General features: G+C 40.1%; 1 protein-coding gene across 4 annotated transcripts in view; it reads left to right on the top strand.

The window, feature by feature from the left end:
- Positions 1-22,657, top strand: part of unkl (unk like zinc finger) — a 122,843-nt gene extending 100,186 nt beyond the window's left edge. For all 4 annotated transcript variants that reach the window (XM_072559548.1, XM_072559547.1, XM_072559546.1 and 1 more), the window contains 4 exons: positions 4,720-4,938; positions 12,096-12,298; positions 17,193-17,450; positions 19,614-22,657. In XM_072559548.1, coding sequence (XP_072415649.1) covers positions 4,720-4,938; positions 12,096-12,298; positions 17,193-17,450; positions 19,614-19,769 — 836 coding nt within the window. In that variant the 3' untranslated portion in view covers positions 19,770-22,657. The remainder of the gene's footprint in view (positions 1-4,719; positions 4,939-12,095; positions 12,299-17,192; positions 17,451-19,613) is intronic.
- Positions 22,658-23,843: the final 1,186 nt, after the last annotated feature.

Here is a 23,843-nt window from a genome sequence, read left to right as displayed (position 1 = left end):
TGGCTAAGTGGTGGCAGGAGCAAAATAAAGCAAAGCAAAAAGGTTGGTCGCCTTCAGTATTGATTATTAATGTTCCCACAGACATTAAGCATGTGAAAATCTGTTTTGATATTTAAGCTGTCGTAAAGATGCACAACATGGAAACAACTGGTCCAACTGGTCTATGCTGACCAGATATCCTAACCTTATCTAGTCCCAACTTCCAGCATTTGGCCCATATCCCTCTAAACCCTTCCTATTCATGTGCCCATCCAGGTGCCTTTTAAATGTTGTAATTGTACCAGCCTCCACCACTTCCTCTGGCAACTCATTCCATACACGCACCACCCTCTGTGTGAAAAAACTGCCTCATAGGTCCCTTTTAAATCTTCCCCTCCCTCACCCTCAACCTATGCCCTCATGTTCTAGACTCCCACCCCCCAGAGAAAAGACATTGTCTATTTACCCTATACATGCCCCTCGTGATTTTATAAAGCTCTGTTTTTCATGAGAATGTTGTTTTGTACACTGCGTCAAATGAAAGATAATTCTGCATTCCTTTAAACTGGCAAAATAATATCTAAATCAAATAATAACGTTAAGTCTCTGGGAAACAGGTTACTATATTTTAAGGCTGAGTAAGAGATGCTGAAAACACGAAGCATCTCCAATGATTTGTAGTAGTCAGTTTAAATAGGCTCATTTTTAGGCAGAGCCCCATATGACTGCGAATCTAAAACTACATTGATGATCTTAAGTTTTGAAGTAGCCTAGCTTTGAAGCCGGATAAAATTATTGCGCGCACTCTAGACAAAGAGGCTGCCTGTGTGAAATGTCTTCATTGCCCTGCCTTTGAACAGAAACCAAGGGAAACAAAATCTGAAACATTTAAGGCAGACATTGAGGCTGCCTGTGTGAAGGTGGTTCGCTCCTCTCAGTCTTATACCTCTAGGGAAGAAAAGTCAGATGCGCATACATCCAGTCTACCATTTCCCTGAGGTTCTCCACATTTCAGCTGCCATTGCGGATTGGAGCTCAAGCTCCAAAACCTTGTCCCAGACCCCATCAGTAATCACGTTCCACAGGATGGCTATCTAAAATAACAGAATTGAAATAAAAGATTAAATCCCAAGTAAAAAGCTTTTAAGAAAGGTGCAATATAAAACCAATAAATTTTGCATTTTTCAGGCACTAAACAGCATTTATTTCTAAATTCATTTTTTGTGTGATGTGTGCTTTGCTGGCTGTCCAGCATGGGTGTTCCCATGTATCTGCAGCCCTTGTCCTTCCAAATGAAATTTGTTGTAGGTTTAGAAGATGCAGTCTGAGAATCTTTGAATTTCTGCAGTGCATCTTCTAGATAGTAAACATTGCTGCTACTGTGAGTAGTTGCTTGTGGATGTCATGACAACCCAGGTGGCTGCTTTGTTCTGGATGGTATCAAGCTTCTTGAGTGTTGGAGCTGCACGTATCCAGGCAAGTTGGGAGTATTCCATCACGCTCCTAACTTATGCCTTGCCAATGGTGGACAGGCTTTGTGGGGCCAGGAGGTGAGTTATTTGCTGCAGTATTCCAAGTCTCTGATCTGCCCTTACAACCACTCCATTTATGTGTTCACTTTCTAATCAATGGGAACCCCCAACATGATGCTGGTGGGGGAATTGAGTGATGGTCACACCATTGAATGTTAGGGAGCAGTGTTTAGATTGTCTCTTATTGATGATGGTCATAGCCTGGCATTTACATGGCATGAATGTTACTTGCCACTTGTTAGCCTAAGTCTGGATACTGTCCAGATCTTTTTGCATTTGAACATGGACTGCTTCAGCATCTGAGGAGTTGAGAATGGTGCTAAAACATGTAATATTGGCGAGCATCCCCACTTCTGACCTTATGGAGGAGAGGTCACTGATGAAGCAGCATTGATGGTTGGGCTTAGAAGACTGTCCTGAAGAACTATTTCAGAGATGTCCTGGAATTGAGATGAACAGCCACGACCATCTTCAGGTGTGTCAGGTTTGACTCTAACTAGCAGAGAGTTTACCCTGATTCTGGTTTTGCCGGGACTCCTTGATGCTACCCTCTACTGATTGTAGTCTTGATGTCAAGGGCTGTCACTCCCACCTCCCCTCTGGAATTCAGCTGTTTTGTCTGTGTTTGAACCAAGGCTGTAATGAGATCAGGAGCTGAATGGCCCTGGCAGAACTCAAACTGGGTGTCACTGAGCAGGAGCTGCTTGATAGTACTATTGATGACCCTTTCCAACACTACTGATGATCAAGAGTAAACTGAAGGGATAGTAATTGGCCAGGTTCGATTTGTGCTGTTTTTCATGTACAGGATATACCTGGGCAATTTTCCACATTGTTTGGTAGATGCAGTGTTGTAAGTATATTAGAACAGCTTTGCTTGAGCAGTAGCAAGTTCTGGAGCACAAGTCTTTAGTACTGTTGCCAGAATGTTGTCAGGGCCCATAGTCTTTGCAGTACCCAGAGCCTGTAACCATTTCTTAATATTATGTGGAGTGAATCAAATTGACTGATGTCTGGCATCTGTAATGCTGAAGACCACTGGAGGAGATTGAAATGGATCATCCATTCAGCACTTCTATCTGAGGATTGCTGCGAATGCTTCAGCCTTATCCTTTGCACTGATATGCTGGGCTCTTCCATCATTATGGATGAGGATAATTGTGGAGTCGCCACTGCCTCCAGTGAGTTGTTTAATTGTCCACCACCATTCTCGACAGGAATGCAGAGCTTCGATCCGATCTGTTGATTGTGGGATTGCTTAGCTCTGTGCATCATTTGCAGTTATGGTGTTTATCATGCAAGTAGTCTGTTTGGTTTCACCAGGCTGACACCTCATTTTTCGGGCATGCCCTCCTGCACTCTCCATTTGAACCAGGGTTGATCTCTTGGTTGGGTGGTAATAGTTGAGGGGATATTCTAGGCCATGTGGATGCAGACTATGCTGAAGTATCATACTGTTCATGTCCCACAGTGTCTTGTGCTCAGTGTTGAGTTGCTGCATTTGTTCAAAGTTTGTCCCATTTAGCACAGTGATAATGCCACGCAACATGATCGAGGTTATTCTCAATATGAAGCTAGGACTTTGTCTCCACAAGGACTGTGTGTTGGTCACTTTTACCAATACTGTTATGGAAGATACATCTGCAGCAAGCAAATTGGTAATGATGAAGTCAAGTATGTTTCTCCCTCTAATTGGGTCCCTTAACACCTGTTGCAGACTCACTTTAGCAGCTTTGTCATTTAGGATCTAACCAGCTTGATCAGTCTTGCAGCTGCTAAGCCACTCTTGGTAATGGACATTGAAATCCCCCACCCAGAGTGTATTTGGTGCCATTGCCATCCCCAGTGCTCCCTCCACATGTTGTTAAACATTGAGCATCAATTCATCAACCAAGGGAGGACGATACATGGTAATCAGTAGAAGGTTCCCTTGTTTGTGTTTAACCTGAAGCCATGGGTGGTCTTGTGGTCTAGAGTCGATATTAATTCCCAGGACAACTCCTTTCTGACTGTAGGCCACTGTGCTGCCATTTCTGTCAGTGGATGGTGATGATTCAGTCTGGGGCATTGAATGATTCTGTGTGTATGACTGTCAGACTGTTGCTCAACTAGTCTGGGACAGCTATCCCAGTTTTGGCACTAGCCCCTCCGATGTTAGTATGCATTTTGCAAGGTTGATAGGGTTGTTTTTCGGTGCCTAGGTCAATTCCAGGTGATTTGTCCAGTTTCGTTTCTTTAAGACTTATAATAATCGATACAAATGAGTGAATTGTTCAGCCATTGAGAATCAACCACATTGCTGTGGGTCTGGAGGCACATATAGGCCAGACCCGGTGAGGTTAGCAAACTTGCTTCCTTGGATGACATTAGTAAACCAGATGGGTTTTTTCTGACAGTCGACAATAGTTTTATAGTAATCAATAGATTCTAATTCCAGATTTTTTTTTATTGAATTCAAATTCCAGCATCTTCACCACGTGGTGGGATTTGATTCCCCCCCCCCCCCCCCCCCCCCCAGCCATAATATTAGCTGAGTTTCTAGTTTACAAATCTAACAGTAATATCACTAGGCCATTGCCTACCCTTAAAATAACAAGCTTTAAATAAAATTTAAATTCCAAAGAGCTTTTAAGAAAGGTGCTCTATCAATCCAAGAAAATTCACATGTTTAGGACATTCTCAAGTGTTCCCCAGGACTTACTTTGGAAATGTAATCACTATATTTCATGGGGAAGTCCAAAAGTAAATCCGTGCACAATATCCAAACAATGTGTCCCTCCGTGTCAGTGGAGCAGCCTGTCATTACTGCAGTAGCATGTTGGCTGAGAGTATATGGTGACAAGTCTGGTATGGATCCCAAAACTATAAATCCTTCAGCAAGTTATGAAGTCAAAATTGCTTTTTCTCTGACACACTTAGTGTATCCTTTCAGCAGTCTTTTCCTTTTTCTGAATCCCATTGGTATACATCCTCCTCGTAGCTGTCTTGGCTACAGATTTGTTTCCACAAGGAAATCCTGCCCTGTTCTCTCATTTATAGGTTAGATTGAGAACAGCAAAACAGTATAGGATGGAGGAAGCAGTGATACAAATTTGAAGTCTTCAACTGTTAGTGCCCCAAAATTAAAGGAAGATAAACCTTTGGAATGCATCATGCCTTCTCGTGTAAGAATGTATTTTTTTAAAGTAATTTATTTTTATTTTCACAGGTCAGAGGTTATTGGGCAGTTCAGCACCTGTAAATATTCCAGGATCACTTGCTCGCTCTTCATCCTTGCATTCTTCTTCTTCCTTATCTGCTTCTCCACTTGGTTCCCTTTCTCAGTCTTTTCTTTCAACGAGCATGGCTCCACAACAACAGTCCCAGCAGTCATCAAAGTCTGAGCATGCTCTTCTGGGTACATCAGCCTCCTCTCATAGTTCCTTAGGTAAGTCTTGGAAAACTTTCCCAGATATGTTGCACATTTTGATTTAAGTAGCTTTTAATATAATTTTTTAGAAAATCTGCAGTTGAACTGAGGACATTTTGAAGTAATATTTCTATAATTTGTCTTTCAAGGACTTTTAAATAGTCCTTGTGACATACTGAATAGTTTATAATGATGAAACAGCAGGAACTAACCTCAAATCAACATTGTCCTTGCAAATTGGGCTTGTGCCTGGAAAGAATGCCTTAAACATCATGGCGGCACATGGGGTTAATGGAGACACAAGGTTGACTGCTTGTCGTGGCAGCACAAATTAATTGAGATAATGAATTTTCCTGAGAACTGTAGAAAAGACTTTCTGACTTGTGTATCATTTTAAATATATGAAAGGTTTTCACTGGTGTTTCTCATTATATATCTAGAAGAGTAGAAGGCATAAGAATAGAAGGCATAAGGTGGGCGGCACGGTGGCACAGTGGTTAGCACTGCTGCCTCACAGCGCCTGAGACCCGGGTTCAATTCCCGCCTCAGGCGACTGACTGTGTGGAGTTTGCACGTTCTCCCCGTGTCTGCGTGGGTTTCCTCCGGGTGCTCCGGTTTCCTCCCACACTCCAAAGATGTGCAGGCCAGGTGAATTGGCCATGCTAAAATTGCCCATAGTGTTAGGTAAGGGGTAAATGTAGATGTAGGGGTATGGGTGGGTTACGCTTCGGCGGGGCGGTGTGGACTTGTTGGGCCGAAGGGCCTGTTTCCACACTGTAAGTAATCTAATCTAATCTAATCTAATCTAATCTAATATACACGTAGGGGCAGGGATAAGCCATTTGACCCTTTCAGCTTGCTTTGCCATTCAATGAAATCAAAGCTGATCTGATTTGTGATCTTAACTCCATTTTCCTGCCTGTCCACATAACCCTTGACTGATTTGTCAGTCGAAAGCTAACTAATTCAACTTTGAATGTATTCAAAACTGTTGCTCATTAGGGAAGAGAATTACAAAGATTAACAGCCTTCAGAAGAAGAAATTCTTCCTCATCTCTAGTTTAAATGAGGGTTCCTTATTCTTATACTCCTATATTTTGGACTACCCCACAAGAAGCAACCTATCAAGCACCCTCAGAAACTTCTGTTTCAGTAAGATCGCCTTTCATTCTTCTCAATTCCATAAAGATATTTTCAACCTACTCAAACGCTTATTGCAACCCCTGATGCGTTTTCTCTAAACTACTTTCAATTTTATTACGTCTTTCCTTAAGGAGATCAAAACTATACACCATATTCAAGGTGTGGCCTCAGCAATAGCTTGTACACTTGACACAAGACTTCTGATTTTATACACCTCCCCTTTCAATAAATGCTTATTAGATTTGCATGCTAATGTTGCATTCTTGTGTCCGGATATCTATTTATCTTTGTACTGCAGTATTCTCTCTCAAATCCTATTCCACTTTTGTATTATTTTTACCAAAGTGGTTAAGTTCCCAGGCCATATTACTCTCACATCCGCCATATCTTTTCCAACACATTTAACCTGTGTATATCCCTTTGCAGACTCTTTCCTGTTCATAACTTGCTTTCCAACCTGTCATCGTGTCATAAACAAATTTGGCTATAATACAGCTCATTCTTGGGGACCTAGTACTGAGCATGGAGAACGCTATTGCAAACCTTTTCCAATTCAAAAAATATCCACAAGAAGTTCCCTATCATGTATACGAAATTAACTACATGTTGCTACTGTCCCTTTTATTTCATGAGTTCTAACATTGTTCAGAATTATGGCTGTTTAACGGATGTGCTTTGGAAGGCCATGTCCACATATCATCACCCAATGCACTCATTAACTCCCTCTGCACTCTCATTAATGACCTACAATTAGTTAGTTGAGTACAATTTGCCCAAAATAAATAAGATGCTGGCTTTCCATAATTAACCCACACTGGTCCAAGCAGCTATTCATTTTGTACTAAATTATTGTTTCCAGAAGCTTCCCCACCATAGAGGTTAAAATGACTAGGCTTTGTGAGGTGGCATCATCTTTACATCAGGGGATAAATTCACAATTCTCTGGGATTCTGGCACTACCCTAAGTCTAAGGAAGATTGGAAAATAATGGCCAGTGCTTCTACAATTTCCATTTTCACTTGTCTCCATATCCTGGAGTGTATCTCCTCCAGTCCTTGCACCTTACCAACTTCTAAGTACAGACACCCTATCCAATGATGCCTCCTTATCTATTTTTAAGTATTCAGGTACCTGAACAATCATCTTTTTTTTGTCCTGACCTGCTCAATACTTTTCTTGGCCAAAGCAGATGCAACGTATTCATTTAATATCTGAGTCATGCTCCTAACTCAATGTGTATATCTCCTCCTTGATCTCTAATGATTCCCACCACTGATTTTACTGCACACTTTTACTATTGATGTGCTTAAACAATACTTTTGGATTCCCTTTTTATATTAACTTGCCAGTCTCTTACCAGATGTGCTTTTCTAATTCCCCTCTAAACTTTCTATATTCACCCTGGTTCTTGGTTGTCTCATCTGCTTGACATCAATCCTGTCTATACCTTTTTCTTCACTTGAATCACTAACTCTTCTGACACCAGTGGAATTCTTGATTTGTTTGCCCTGTCTTTTCTCCTCTAAGGAGAAATGCCAGAACCATATATCCATTGTTCATTTACAGTTTTATTTACAAACCTTTGATTCTAACTTATCTGTCAGCTTCATGCAAACTGAAATTGGCTTTCCTATTAATTACACTCGATTATTTCTTTTTATAGCCAACCTAAACCTTATTAAACAATAATCACTGTCCCCTAACTATTCTCCTTGCTGTTCTTCATTCAGCCTGCCTCATTCCCAAGAGATGACTTATTGCTAGACCACTATCATTAGACTGGAAACGTTCTGCTATAGAAGATTGTCCTGAGCACTTCGCTGTCCTTTTACACTACTATTACCCCAATCTACGCGCAGATAATTTATGTCCTCCATTGTAATTATTGAATAATTCTTGTACCTCTTTGTAAATTCCTTTTACTTTTGTTTCTGTCTTTTCCACTAGCTGGTGGCCTCTTGACTGCACCAGACAACATAATAACTTATATGGTTCCTTAGCTTTAGCCAAATAGACTCAAAATAGGTCCCACATATATTGTGAATATCTGTACTCCTGGCACTGATCCCTGCGGTACTCCAGAAATCACAGCCTGCCATTCACAAAAAGACCTGATTATTCCTATTCTTTGTTTCCTGTCTGCCACCTTGTTTTCTGTCCATCTCCATGCACTGCCCCCAGTACCATGTGCTTTAAGTTTGCATATTAACCTCTTACGTGGGACTTTGTCAAAAACTCTCCTAAAGCCCAAATAAGTCGTATCCACTGACTCCTCCTCCTCCTCCTCCCTGTTTCTTCCCCAACTTTTAGTTACATTCTTGAAGAATTCTAGTAGATATGTCAATTATGATTTCCCTTTCATAAACCCAAGCTGACTCTATCTGATCCTGCCTGTTTTCCAAATCCTCAGCTATTAATTTTTTATAATTGACTTTTGCATTTCCCCACCACTAGCATCAGGCTGACTGGTCTATAATTTCCAGTCTTTTTCTCTGCTTCCTTTCTTAAATAGAGGGGTGACGTTACTGGCCAAGACTTTGCATGCGCAGCAGCCAAATTGTATTACGGATAATCACACCCTCCTTTTCTGCCTGATGATTACCAATTCCCCTCTCTTGTCATGCATTGTTAAGCTATGGAATGACCGCACCCGTAAGGCTGCTATCTGTGCAACATAACTTCATGCATGTGCTGTAGCTGCTGTCCCTTGGTGCACATACATATACAAGGAGGGAGTAGGTCATTTTGCCCCTCAAGCGTACTGTGCAATTTAGTAAGATCATGGCTGACATATGGTTGTCTAGAACATGGGAAGTAATCTGCAGTTCCCACATTGCAGAGGATTTGCACTTGAGAATTAGAGCAGTCATACTATTCTTCTCTCTGAGATAATAAGTGTTCTTCCTATTACTAAATCATGCTACTTGGACTCAGCAGTTACTCCTTTTCTGTTGGCAGCATTCCATTTTGGTCTGGTGTCAGTGTTTTCATTTTCATTTTCCTTCACAGTTGCTGCCTGACTTCCTGATACGTCCAGGATTTTCTGTTTTTATTCCAAATTTCTAGTATTTTACGTCTTGACACTACAAATGCTACTTAACTCTGACAGTATGGTGTTGCAAGAACTACCAAGAAAAAAATAGTGTGCTAAAGAGAAATAAACTGTGGAGAGACCCAACAGGGCATTTCACAAGACAATTGTCATATCTCATGAGGACAGAGATCTATATTCTCTCTCTCTCTCTCTACTTATTCCTGGAGCTGAAATTTAATAACCTCTCGGCATGTTTTAAAAGAGCTGAAATAAATACATCTATAACTTATTCCTTATCTGTTGGAGAGCATGTTTTGAATTTTCAATTTTCTCAAAATACAAAACCCTAACTCTCTTCACTTTGTTATATTAATAACTTTGCTTAAAACAAAAATCTAAGCCTTGGCTATACCTCTGGCAGGAACAGAAGATGCTTTTTAAGCTCTTTATTTTGGAAGTGTGCAAGCAAACTAATTATTGAGATGACGAGCTCAAAATTTTAAATGAAGATTGTTCATGAAAACCATAGACGTCTTGAGACTGCTACATGTACTAACTTTTACACATTGATATTTTAATCCTTGCAAATCAATTTTTTTGCTCTGTCTACAAATCTGTTACCTCCTTGTTGTTCTGTGTGTGCCTCTGGTTACCAATCCTTCTGCCACCAAAAATAGTTTCTGCTTATTTACCTAATCAATGCCCTTGTGATCTTGAATATGTCATTGAAAATTACCCTTAACTAATTCTTCGGATTTTTCTCTTTAAGTTCCACATCCCTGGTACTATTATAAATGTGGCTAAAGCAATTTATAGTCTTAAAAAATCAGAACTTGCACTGGTACAGAATATTTTGGCTAAACTTTAGATATATCATCATTATAGTGAATGAAAGAACTCTTCGGTATATTACTGTGTGAACACGAGAAGTCCCATTGAAATCTTGGAATTTGAGCACCAGTGGGACCAGACATCAGCAAAAATCAGCATCTTCTGTGAGGGATTGAAAGACCTGCCATTCTTTATTTGTGTTCATCAAAATCCAGCACCTGCCTTACCTAATAGCACTTTGCTCCAGCAGTTGAAGAAGATGGCTCACCATGAACTTTCTTCAGGAATGAGGAAGGTGTACCAAGCAGGCTAAGATCAAAGGGAGGAGGGACTTGGGGGAGGGGCGTTGGGAATGCAATAGGTGGAAGGAGGTTAAGGTGAGGGTGATAGGCTGGAGAGACGGTGGGGGCGGAGAGGTCGGGAAGAAGATTGAAGGTCAAGAAGGCGGTGCTGAGTCCGAGGGTTGGGACTGAGATAAGGTGGGAAGAGGGGAAATGAGGAAGCTGGAGAAATCTGCGTTCATCTCTTGTGGTTGGAGGGTTCCTAGGCGGAAGATGAGGCGCTCTTCCTCCAGGTGTCGACCGTGGCAACACGATGCCTGGAGGAAGAGCACCTCATCTTCCGCCTAGGAACCCTCCAACCACAAGGGATGAACGCAGATTTCTCCAGCTTCTTCATTTCCCCTCCTCCCACCTTATCTCAGTCCCAACCCTCGGACTCCGCACCGCCTTCTTGACCTGCAATCTTCTTCCCGACCTCTCCACCCCCACCCCTTCTCCGGCCTATCACCCTCATCTTAACCTCCTTCCTCCTATCGCATTTCCAACGCCCCTCCCCCAAGCCCCTCCTCCCTACCTTTTATCTTAGCCTGCTTGGCACACCTTCCTCATTCCTGAAGAAGGGCTAATGCCCAAAACGCCGATTCTCCTGCTCCTTGGATGCTGTCTGACCTGCGCTTTTCCAGCAACACATTTTCAGCTCTGATCTCCAGCATCTGCAGTCCTCATTCTCACCATGAACTTTGCCAAGCAATTGGAGTTGAGTAATGAAACCTGCTTTGCCTCCCAAAAGATGGTCACATCCCATGAACAAATAATGTAAAAACAAATTTGAGCATGTTATTGTGAATGCATTGCAAATTGGTTGTTGAATCAATAGATTGTTTCTTGATAATCTTGGATTAGAGTGGTGCTGGAAAAGCACAGCAATTTAGGCAGCATCCGAGGAGCAGTAAAATCGACATTTCGGGCAAAAGCCCTTCATCAGGAATACAGGCAGAAGGGTGAAAGATGGAGAGATAAGTGAGAGGAGGGTGGGGGTGGGGAGAAAGTAGCATAGAGTACAATAGGTGAATGGGGAGGGGATGAAGGTGATAGGTGAGGGGGGAGGGTGGAGTGGATAGGTAGAAAAGAAGATGGACAAGTCATGGGGACAATGCTGATCTGGAAGTTTAGAACTGGGGTGAGGTGGGGGGGGGGGAAGGGGAAATGAGGAAACTGTTGAAGTCCACATTGATGCCCTGGGGTTGAAGTGTTCCGAGGCGGAAGATGAGGCGTTCTTCCTTCAGGCGTCTGGTGGTGAGAGAGCGGCAGTGAAAGAGGCCCAGGACCTCCATGTCCTTGGCGGAGGGGGAGTTGAAATGTTGGGCCTCAGGGCGGTGTGTTTGATTGGTGCAGGTGTCCCAGAGATGTTCCCTAAAGCGCTCTACTTGATAATCTTGCCCACTGTGCTATAATTTTTAACAGTTGTGGCAATTTCTACTCTTTTAGATTACCTAAAACGTTTAGAAATGATCCAGTTTCAACTTGTCAAAGCTGTGAGCAATCAGACTTGGCAAAGTATGCTGCATTTAAGCTGACGTATCCATCCTCTTTCCTGAAGTCAAAATCAATGACAAAACACGTTCTGAAAAAATTGAGAAGATAACTTCAGAAAAGATGTATCAAGAACAGGACGTGAAAAGTAACTTTAAAGTGAAGAAATAAGGGAAAGAATTTAGATAAACTAATTGAGGCAAAGTGGAATCAGGAATTCTATACAATTGCTGCCATATATTTGCTTTAGGACCTGGATTTTGTATGTTGGGCAGTAATAACTGATATGAGAAGCCCATTTTGATCACCATACTTAATTAGACACTTCTTGTCATCTGTTTTGCATCAATTAGGTTTGAATGGTGTTTCTGGCAGTATCTGGGATCATTTTGTTAGTGGGAATTTCTCTCCGAGCCCATCTCCAGTATTCAGTAGTAGTGCCACAACAACCACTGCTGGCTCCAGCAACAGTGAGCTGGCCAGAGTGCGAAGAGAACTCGAGGAGGCTAAGCGAAAGATCAAACAATGGGAAGATTCATGGCAGCAAGTGAAGCAGGTGAGTGTCAAAGAAATGTATGTGAAATATTAAAAGGTTATAGGTAATAATGGCCCCACTGTGAATATGAGGAATAGTTACTGAAAAACCTATAAATTGTGGATCCACTGAGCTTAAAGAATTTCGATCTGTCCAAATCAAGAAAGCAGACTGAAGTTCAGACACTGTTAATGTCAGTTTGGGATTTTTGTGTAAAAGTGGCTTCACCTATAATTGACTGCTTTGTAAGGATGATATAATAGACAAGTGACCTCTTCATTTTCCGAGTTTAGTTAGGTTACTGATGATCAATTACTTTTGGAAGTGTGCTGGTCCTATTACATATCACCTACTGCACATGACACCCTACTCTGAATCCACTGTAACAAATCATTGCAAGCAAAGGATCATGGCTAAGCAAAAGTCCATTCCAACTAATGTGACAGTTACCAAAGAAATTGATTTTTATCTGATTTTGAACATTTCCAAATGTCTACCATGTACTTGCCATGTAATTGCTTGGCATTCAGCAATATTTCTATCATGAATTGCATGTTGGCTCCCTGGTTCTAGGGTCAAGGAGGTCTTGGAATGGCTACAGAGCGGGAAGGTGGAATAGATATTTGTTGTGGTACATATTATTACAAATGCCATAGGTTTTTAAAAAAAGGGATGAGGTCCTGAAAGCAGAATATAGGGAGTTGGGATGCACATTGAAAAATAGGGTGTTGAAGGTAGTGTTCTTTGGATTGGTGCCATGTACCAGTCAGAAGAAAAAGCAGGATCTATCAAATGAATACTTAACTGAAGAGATGTGAAGGGGATGGTTTCAGATTCAAAGAACAGTGCAGTACAGGAACAGGCCCTCCAGCCCTCCAAGCTTTCACCGACACACTTTGCCCTTTCATTCTAAAACTAACTTCACTTTCAGGATTTTTACCACTCCATTCCTTTCCTATTCATGTATTTGTCCAGGTGCTGTTTGAATGCTGCCATTGTGTCTGCTTCCACCAACACCTCTGTCAATGTGTTCCAGGCACTCACCACTCTTTTTTGTGTGAAAACCTCAGTTCTCTCATATCTCTTAAACTGTTCTAAGTTGGGTTCTGGATTAGTGGTGCTGGAAGAGCACAGCAGTTCAGGCAGCATCCAAGTAGCTTCGAAATCGACGTTTCCCTCACTAAAGTTGCAGCATAACTCGTTTACCCTTATGCTCAGTGCCCCTTCCAGTGAAGGCAAACATGCCATAAGCCTTTCTTTTTTACTACCTTTATCTGCCTGTGCTGCCACCTTCAGTGATCTGCAGATCTGTACACCCAGATCCCTCGGCATATCAATACTCCTAAGGGTTCTGCCCTTCACTGTATAATTTCCAACTGTTTTTGACCATTCAAAATACATCAGCTCACATTTGTCCAGATTAAACTCCATCTGCCATTTATCTGCCCGTGCTTTCAACTGATCGATATCCTGTTGTATCCTCTGACAATCTTCCTCAATATCCACAACTCCACCAATCTTTGTATCGTCCACATACTTATTAATTCAACCAGCTATGTTTTCCTCCAAATCATTTATGTAGATCACGAACAGCAGGCGTCTTCGCACTAATTCCTATGGACCACCGTTATTCACAACCCTCCATTCTGAAAAGTATCCTTCTACCACTGCCTTCTGTCTCCTATGACTAAGCCAGTTCTGTATCCATCTTACCAGCTCACCCCGATACCGTGAGACTTCACTTTTTGGACCAGTCTGCCATGAGGGACCTTGTCAAAGACTTTACTGAAGGGAATTGGGACTGATTCTGGGGGAGGTGGGCCTAGCACAAATAAGATGGGTTACACCTAGGCAGGACCGGATTGATGCTCTAGAGGTGTATTTTTAAGAGTGAATGGGGAGGCTTTAAACTAAAATGGCAGGGAGGGTAGTTGTCATTGTGTGGAGTCCAAAAAAGGGGAATCAAGGGCAAGAACAAAAGACAGAAAGGGGAATAGGTAAAGAGATAGGTAGAGAAATCAAGAGCCAAGAACAATCAGGCCACAGTGGAAAAATAATGAGAATTGAACAATCAAAAAGACAGGCCTTAAGGCTCTGTACCTTTTATATGCAGATTATTCACAAAAAAGTGAATGAATTGATTGCACAAATAGATGGGAAACAGGTATGATATAGTTGGGATTATGGAGACATGACTCATATATCACCAGGGATGGGAACTGAACATCCAGGGTATTCAGGAAAGACGGATGAAAAGAAAAAAGGCAGTAGAGCTGCATTGCTGATTATAGAGAAAATTAATGCAGTAGTGAGGAAAGATATTCGCTATGACAATGTGGAATCTGTGTGGGTAGAGCTGAGAAATAACAAGGGGCAAAAAACATTAGTGGGAGTTGTGCATAGAGCCCCCTCAAACTGTAGGGGCATTGTTGGGAATGGCATTGAACAGGAAATTTGAGATGTGCATTTAAGGAAAATCTGTAATAATAGGTGATTTAGCAATTCAAATTAATAATACTATCGAAGAGGAACTCCTGGAGTGTATATGGGATGGTTTTCTAAACCAATACATTGAGGAGCCAACTGGTGAACAGGTCATCACAGACTGGGTATTGTGAAATGAGAAAGAAATAATTGGTAATTGAGTTGTGCGAGGCCCCTTGAGGGTGAGCGACCATAATAGAATTCTTCGTCAAGGTGGAGAGTGAGGTAGTTGATTGTTGAGACCAAGGTCCTGAATCTAAACTGAGCAAACTGTGGTGGTATGAGATGCATGTTAGCTATGATGGATTGGGGAACATTATTTAAAGGAATGATGGTGGAAAAGCAATGGCAAACATTCAAAGGATGCATGGGTGAACTGCAAGAATTGTTCTTTCCTGTCTTGCACAAAAATAAAACTGGAAAGGTGGCCAAACAAGGGAAATTAAAGAGAGCATCAGATCCAAGGACGAGGCATACGATGTAGCCAGAAAAAACACAGATCTGAGAAGTGGGTGCAATTTAGAATTCAGCAAAGGAGAGCAAAGGGATTGATTAATAAACAGAAAATAAATTACAAGATTAAGTTTGTAGGGAAGATAAAAACTGACTGTATAAAGGTTTCCATTAGTATTTGAAGACAAAGTTTGATAAAGATCATGTCGCTGCTTTACAGTCCGAAACAGGGACTTCATAATAGGGAATGAAGAATCGGCTGACCAGCTAAATGCATGCTTAGATTCTGTGCTCACAAGGGAGGAGACAAAATATCAGGAATGTGGGGAGCACAGGTTTTAGTAAGAGGGAGAAACTGAAGGCGATTAGAAGGGAAATTGGGCTTGATGGGCAGTTAATCGCCAACCCAGAGTATATGGTCATTTTCCAAGACTCTGTAAACTCTGAACGGTTCCTACAGATTGGAAGTTAGCTCAAGTTAATTTTATTTAAAAGAGGATTTAGAGAAAACTGGGAATTATAGACCATTCAGTCTGACATCAGTAGTGGGAAAAAGTTTGAGTCCGTTAAAAAGATTTAACGGAAAATATTGGCAGGATTGGACAGAGTCAGCATGTGTTTACAAAAGGAAATCATGTTTGACAAATCTAATGGAATTTTTCAACAATGTGACTTGTGGAGTTGATGACAGATGTGGTTTATTTGAACTTGTAGAAAGGTTTTTGACAAAGCCCTCTGTCAGAGTTTAATATGTAAAATTAAACCACATAGAATGGGAGGTCTCGTATTGAAATAGGTAGAAAACTGGTTCGCCAATACGAAACACAGGAGAAATAAACAGGTCTTTTTCTGAATGGCAGACAGCAACCAATGGGGTACTGAAGGGAGCAGTGCAAGGAGCCCAGATATTCGTAATGTATGTCAATGATTTGGATGAGGGAACTGAATGTAATATTGCCAAATTTGCAGATGGCAGAAAGCTGAGTGGGCAGGTGAGCTGCGAGCAGGAAGCAGAAATGCTCCAGTGCAATTTGAAGAAGCCAAGTGAGTGAGCAAATACTTGACGGCTGCAGAATCATGTGGACAAATGTTAGGTTATCCCCTTTGGTAGCAAGAATTATCATCCAAATGACTATAAATTGATAGGGAGATGTACAATGAGACCTGGGCGTCCTTGTACACTAGTTGTTGCAAATAAGCATGCAGGTACAGCGGGCAATTAACAAAGTTAAATGGTATGTTCGCCTTCATATCAAGAGGATTTAATAATAGGAGCAGGGGATGTCTTGCTGCAATTATGTAGGGCCTTGGTCAGACCAGACCTGGAATATTGTGTAGATCAGGTCTCCTTATCTGACAAAAGATGTCCTTGCTGTCCAGCAAGATGCAGCAAAAGTTTACCAACCTGATTTCTGGAATGGGAGACTGATGTTTGAGAAGTTGAATCAGAAGAATCTGGGAGGTGGGGGTGAGGTTTTCATAGAAACCTACAAATTTCTATCAGGATTGGGCAGGATAGATACAGGAAGGATGTTCCCGATGGTCAGAATCCACAGCCAATGCTGTCAGTCTGAGTATGGGAGTAAACCATTTGGACTGAGATGAGAAGTTTCTTCACCAGAGAGTGATGAGCCTGTGTGTTCACCATCGCAGAAAACAGTTGAGGCCAATCATTGTATGATTTGATGAAGGAGTTGGATATTTTATTTGGTGCTGAAGGGATCTAAGGATGGGGATTTCTGGAACGGAGTATTGTCACTATCAACCATAATCCTAATGAATGGTGGAACAGGGTCATTGGGTCAAATGGCCTACAACTGCTCCTATTTTGTGTGTTTCTATGTATTGATCGTTTGACAAGACTAGGAGTGCATTGTAAGTGGCTGCTTTTTTATTGATTCAGTTGTTGCTGTGTCAGTTTGGAAATGAATTAATTAAATGTTTCTTCCTGTGCACATTTACAATGTTCTGTGATCAGGCATGTGATGCATGGCAGAAGGAAGCTCAAGAGGCCAAAGAGAGAGCAAAAGTGGCGGATACTGATCGGCAAGTAGTATTACAACAAAAGGAAGAAGTGGATAAACAGCTTAAAAAGCTACAGGAGGACTTTGATGCTTTATATCGATCTCCAAATTTTCCCCTTCTAAGAAACTATGGAGATATAGACAAGCTTCCACTACCAAAGCTTCATTCTATACAAAGTCAATTGCGTGCAGATTTGGACCTTGTAGATGGGGTGAGTTGGAAATTGGGTTTTGCATGTAGGAAACGAGCAGAGAATTTTTAAAATTTACCATTACCTTCACCCCATTTAAAGTTTTGTTGAATTTTTCAACTGTGTGTGAACACAGTCTGCTGTAGAATATACCCTATATACACTCAAGAATATTAAAACAACATTTAGTATGGGCTGATGTACAGCAGTTATGTCATACAGTACTAGGCAATGACCATGTCCAAGAAAAAAAAATTCTGATCATCTCCCCATGAATTTCAGTGGAATTACTTACCATTGTTTAATCCTGGCCAACATCTTGGGGGTTATCATTGCATGGACTAAGCTACATAAATACATTTGGCTACAAGACCAGGTCAGAGGCTTGGAATTCTGCAGTATCTCACCTTGGAATTCTGCAATAACTTTCCTCAAAACCTGTCTCATTATCTATAAGGTACAAACAGTGTGATGGAATACTCTTCCCTTAACTGGATGAGTGCAGCTGCAACATCACTGGAGAAGCTTGACACTATCTATGTCAAATCAGCTCATTTGATTAGTACCCTACCACCACCCAAGTATTCATTCCCTCCATCAACAGCACAAAGGCAGCAGTGTGTACCACGTATAATAGGCACTGTAACACTTCCCAAGCTTCCTGCTACAACACCATCGATAACTTTGTAACTTAAATCACCAAGAAGAAGGACAACAGTAGCATGTGAACAAGACCAAATGCAGGTTCACCTCCAAGTCATGCACCATCCCAACTTGAACAATCTCTCAGTTCCTTCACAGTCATTAGGTCAAAAATCTCAAAATTCCCTCCAGCAATAAACACAGGCCATGTCACCATCATTCACGTTCCAAGAATAAATGACAATCTGGTTTCATCAGTGATCTATACTGAGCCAATTAAATTGACCATTTCAAACCTGAAGTAGAAAAGGAACTCAGTCTGGGATTCTTACATTTTCCACTCCATTTACAGTAATTAATAGTATGTGTGCCTTCAGTGATTGAATAACATTACAATTTACAGTCTTGACATGTAAACATGAAAATCAGCTACAAAAATCAAGTACAAAATGATGCCTGGTTCTACTGTTTAAAATTTTAAAAGTTTGTTAATGGGGTATGAGCATTGTCTACTTGGCCAGTATCTATTACCCATCCTTAATTGCCCTGGAGAAGCTGGTGATGAGCTGCTGCCGTAAACCTCTGCAGCTCTTGGAGTTTAGGGACACCCACAGTGCAAGGAATTCCAGAATTTAGACCTAGAGATAAGTCCATTGGTAATACTGATGTGTCTGACCCAGAGAGAAAGCTGCCTTGAGACTGGAAGTTTTATTAACAGCACCTCTGTTATGTGGGCCACCCTTCTCCAGATTAAATTTTCTTATGGCCCCTTTTTTTCTCTCACTGGTCATAAAACTCTTTAGCAATTATCCTCCCAGGTGGTTTGCTGATCATTTAGCTGAAATCAAATGACTTCTTGTAAATGCAGCAATATTGGGTCATCAATCCACCAGATCTGATCACTGCCAAAGGAGACCCACAGCTGCATGTGAGGTATCCTTGGTTGTTGGCCATAATACAAGTGGCCATAATACAGGCCTATTCACAGACTTTCATCCTATCACCTGCAGCTCTGACATTGGTCACAAGAGGCTCTGTCTCTGATAACCCTCTGTCTGCCACTTGAAGATCACCTTGAGTAAGCTGGTGGCCTCCGCTAACAGAAAACCTCTCCAGTGACAAGAATATAGCATTGTCATTGGAATATGATTTAATGGTGCCTCCATTGGACAAATTGGCCAGCTGTCTCTGTAGAGTGAGGAGCTGGACAGTTCCTAATCCTTTTTTTAAAGTTCCCTGAGGCAGGAATGTATTAGTAAACTATCTTGATAGAGCAATCCCCCTACCTCTTTTTCCTAACATCCCTCAGTCTCTGTGTGCTGGGAAATTCAGATCTACTACCATGTCATTGTATAGACTATTCATTGAAGGTATCAAAGGTAGTCTTGTGTACACAGTGTAAAAACCTTGATTGTGACTTTTAAAACCTAGTCAGGTTGAACTATATGTAAAAGTACTTGAGTACAAATGTTGGGATTGTTACAAATTTGACAAAAGAAATTATTACATACAGATCACATATTACGTTTCCATTCAAAACAGGTAATTTATCAGCTCCAGTCGAAGAAATGCATTGTATGCCAGGAGCGGGACCGTTCTATTTTACTTCAGCCTTGCCAGCATTATGTCCTCTGTGAGCACTGTGCACCTAACAAAATTGAATGTCCCTATTGCAAAACTAAAGTAATGAATTGGTGATGAATATATTCTAGGTACATGGGACTAGCCTTTTGAAGAACGACTACACTATCCTAACAATTCAAAGCTGTAGTGCCCCCCTCATGTCGGAAATATTTTAAATTACGCAGTGAGTATATCCTACCCTACAAAATACAACATTTGTCTGTACTTTTTTCTTAAACTTTTTTTTAATATGTATAAGCTCTTTCCCTTGGGGAAAACTTGCCACATGCATCTTGGTAAACCAGTTTATTAGTGACTTATTTAGTCCATTCTTGAGCACGTTAGCCATACGGTTTAATCTGACTGACGTGCTTCACAATGTTGCTGCATTTCCATCACTTGCATATGCCCTGTGTTTACAGCTGGTTCCTTACCGCATGCATTCAGAAATAAAATTGAAGTAAACTCAAGGCACTTCAGAATCATGGTGTAGGATCAACTTGCTGTGTATTTCCAATGAATATTGCATGCAGAGCACTGCAGCTTTAGCATTTTTATGTTCTAGTATTTTACATATAAAATTAAAAAGGAAAAAAATTACTAGGTTATGTGAAGAGGTTTAATTTCCTGTAACGCACTTTGTTAACCTGGGTTTTTTTTTTTGTTTAGAGGTTATAATAAATTGCTTTCAAGCTGCTTTGTAGTTTTTTTTTCCAGAACATGTGATAATATAAAGCTTTGTATGTGTACTGTGAAACCTGTTAATAGATATTTGGTATTCAGATTCTTACTGTTAAATCATAGTACAGTGAATATTGTTAGATTTCCTATTCTAATTAAGTACAATTATAAATATTAGTATTGTGCAACTTGCTAGGATTTTTACATTTTTCAATTTATAAATTAAGTGCAAACTTTTAATGCTTAAAAGAATAACCAGCAGCAATTTCATAATGGCACATAATGCTAATCTGAGCAAACAAGCAGTCCGAAGAAAAGTTTGCTATTTTATATAATAAAATGAACCAGGCTTATTTTTTGTTTCTTCTCTGGAACAAGCTGCGTTGACCAGCATGTGGTTGGAGATTTTTGTAGCTAGTATCATCGAAGTTTTAATGAATATTTTTTCTTCAGTTGGTGCAACTCCTAGCCTTGTAATCATTTAAAATGACAATGTCTAATTTCTGGCCACTGTTACCAAGTGCCTTCTGCCTTGCCTCAACCTAAATTGCAATGACAACTTCTGTCAGACAGGCAAAGGTACTTTGAGAAATCTTTGCACTGATTATATATACACACATATATATTTAAATATATAATTAATGCAAATCTTAGACCAGCTCTCTTACTGTAAAGAAGTTAGGTGCATAAAATTCAGGATGAACTCGTATTGAAAATAGATGTTGAAATTGCCAGTTTCTTGTTCTGTCTGATTTAGAATATAGTCAGCACCAGAGAGTGTAACCTGTGCTCTCCCTTTCTTACAATTTTCACTTGACTGAACAGCATAATATGTACAGGTTATGATTAAGAATGAAAAATTGACCTATTACTGTGTTAATTGAAACAATTTATCTTCACTTCTTGTCATTCTGTATCAGAAGTCCATTAATAGCATCACCATCAAAGTGTGGAAGCACCAGTTAGAGATGGAAAGATACCTGCTGTTTAAAGAAACTAGTTTACTTTCAAAAATACAGAAAAAAAAACTGGTTCATTTACATTGAACTGTTTAGAGTGAATGAAACAGTAATAAATCATGTAAGTGCTGTCATCAGCCAATTGGTGCAAATCTGAATGTATCTTAAATTTATAGTGAGCCTCACCATTACAAAGTCCATGTACAAATGAGGAATATTTCTGATCCTAATTGGAACATTTACTTGATGCAAACAGTATTTGAAATGTTGCATTAGAAGTGTCCATTTAAGCATGGAAATGAGTTAATTTCATGAACAGTGCAGTTGCAACAAACCTTAATACTGTGTGTAAACTTGCCCCACACTCTTGTTCCTTCTGTAGCAGAAACCCAATCTAATCAAGAGCAGAAATTTATTTTTTTTTTTAGATCATTTAATCAGAATATGAGCTCATATTTGTTGGATGTTAGAAAACTCTTTCCAAGCTTACATCACCATTGCTATATTCGGATTAGTATGGCCAAATCAAAGTTAATCTGAACTGATTTCCTACTTTAAATGCTTCTTTTCAAACTTGTAATGTCTTAAGTTTATAAACACGTAATAAAGGTTGGGGCCATTGTTATGTGGAAGTCTAATGTCTATAACTCTGTAGGATGAAGAAGTTAATGCAACGGTTAAGGACCAACTTCACAATGAGTAACGCATACTGCCATTGTCCAGTACTATAGGGATGCATTCACACTTAATGCAGTAAACTGAGTAATTTATGCTCAAGCTCGCTGTGGTAGAGACTGCATTTAATCATAAAAAAGCCAGCATTTTCAGTATGAAATTCTTGTCTTTGGGATGTCAGATCTCTGTTTGCCCGTCAATTTTAATAACACAACAAATTGCAAAATGCCTCTGAATAAACATTCTGACTGTGATCTGCACTTAACACAAAAGAAAATTCTGCACTTTGCTGAGGAGTTATAATGGACTTCTAGACCACATGTTGTCTTTGCCAAAGAACTTCTCTGTATAGCAATTTATTATTATCTGTAGTTTTAACAAGACATGTAAATACTAAACGGTAGCTAGTTATAGGCAGAATTACTGAAACAGTGACCAAAATTAGAAATTTTAATTGTGTTGTGTTCTCAGTAAGGGTAAAGAGATTCCACTTTTTTGTATAAAAATCACGCTTATTACATGAAATGCTCTTTGATCACAGACTGCTAACATTTCTTTAAAAAGAATGTGGAATGTATGAAGTTCTACAGTTATAAAGTACATTGTATTGGGGAAAAATATACAACATAAAAGCAGTCCAGATTTCAAGGTTTACTTCTGTTCAAGGTTATTGTGAAGTAAGATTTTGCTTGGTATTGTTTTTTTTAAGTATAGTGGCCATATGCATCAATGCTCAGTTAAATTGCTTATAAAAATTTTATAGGTTTTTGTTCTATTGAAATTTGTCACGTTAATGGTAAGCCTATTACATATTAATGCTTGTGCACTACTGTTGGCATTGAAGAACTGTTAAGAAAACTAGCCCGTTCTTTACTGCATGTACTGTACTCTGCCATAATCATCATGGAATAACATTAGTTTTGAAAAGAAAATCACCATTCACAACTATGAGCTAGGATGTGGCCCTATAGGATGATGTGCAGCACTAAATGTACATTTGCTAAGTTAATCACAGCTCAACCCTTTACAAAAGCCTGGCAACCCAGCCAGGCATTAGTAATCAATGAAATCTCTGAGTGCAAACTATTGACATAGAAACAAAACCAAATGTAAATCTGACTGAACGGTTCATTGTCACATCAGAACAAAGTTGTCAAAATATAATCAATTCTCAATTTGAGGAAGAACTTGCAATCACTTCTTCCAAGTACTGTTCCTTTAGATCCAAATGCCAAAGTTTTTGAAGTATTTTGCTGAACTTAAAAATTCAGTTTGTTGGCAACCCTGTTACTCTCCTCCCCCTCCTGTTTTGAAAATTGTAGACCATTACTTTTAACAGATCATGAGCTCTTTAGCAACAGTCAGTCAGTCTCAAATCTGTTTAAAATCTCCAGAATTAAAGATCTGCCACCTGGAAGTCTATTTTTATTGGCCTATGCTTCAAAAGTTGTGCTACCATGAATTGGCTGCTTAGGATTTGGCTGTATTCCCATCAGTATTCTGCATGAATCTTCTTGTGGAGGTAAATTTACCTTTTTTTGGAGACGTCAGAGCTACAAGCCTCAGTCGTCCTACCTGAATCAAATATTTTTGTTTTTTGAGGGTGTGTTTGCACTGGCACTGTTATTATCACTGCAACAATAAACTTTGTGTGTAAACAGTCAGATTTCTCAGTCTAACTCCTCCAACTTGGGGAAGTCTTAGCTGCTGGAGTTTTCAAATACAGACTGCAGATTCCTTACCACAGTACAAACACAGTCAATACCTGCTTTGAGCTCAAATAACCATTGTGTTTATTGCACCCGTTATCGCAAACAAGTATTCATCTCTCATT

The sequence above is a fragment of the Chiloscyllium punctatum genome, chromosome 40, assembly GCF_047496795.1.
Source record: "Chiloscyllium punctatum isolate Juve2018m chromosome 40, sChiPun1.3, whole genome shotgun sequence".
Classification (NCBI taxonomy): Eukaryota; Metazoa; Chordata; class Chondrichthyes; order Orectolobiformes; family Hemiscylliidae; genus Chiloscyllium; species Chiloscyllium punctatum.
This window is presented reverse-complemented; position numbering and strand designations above follow the sequence as displayed.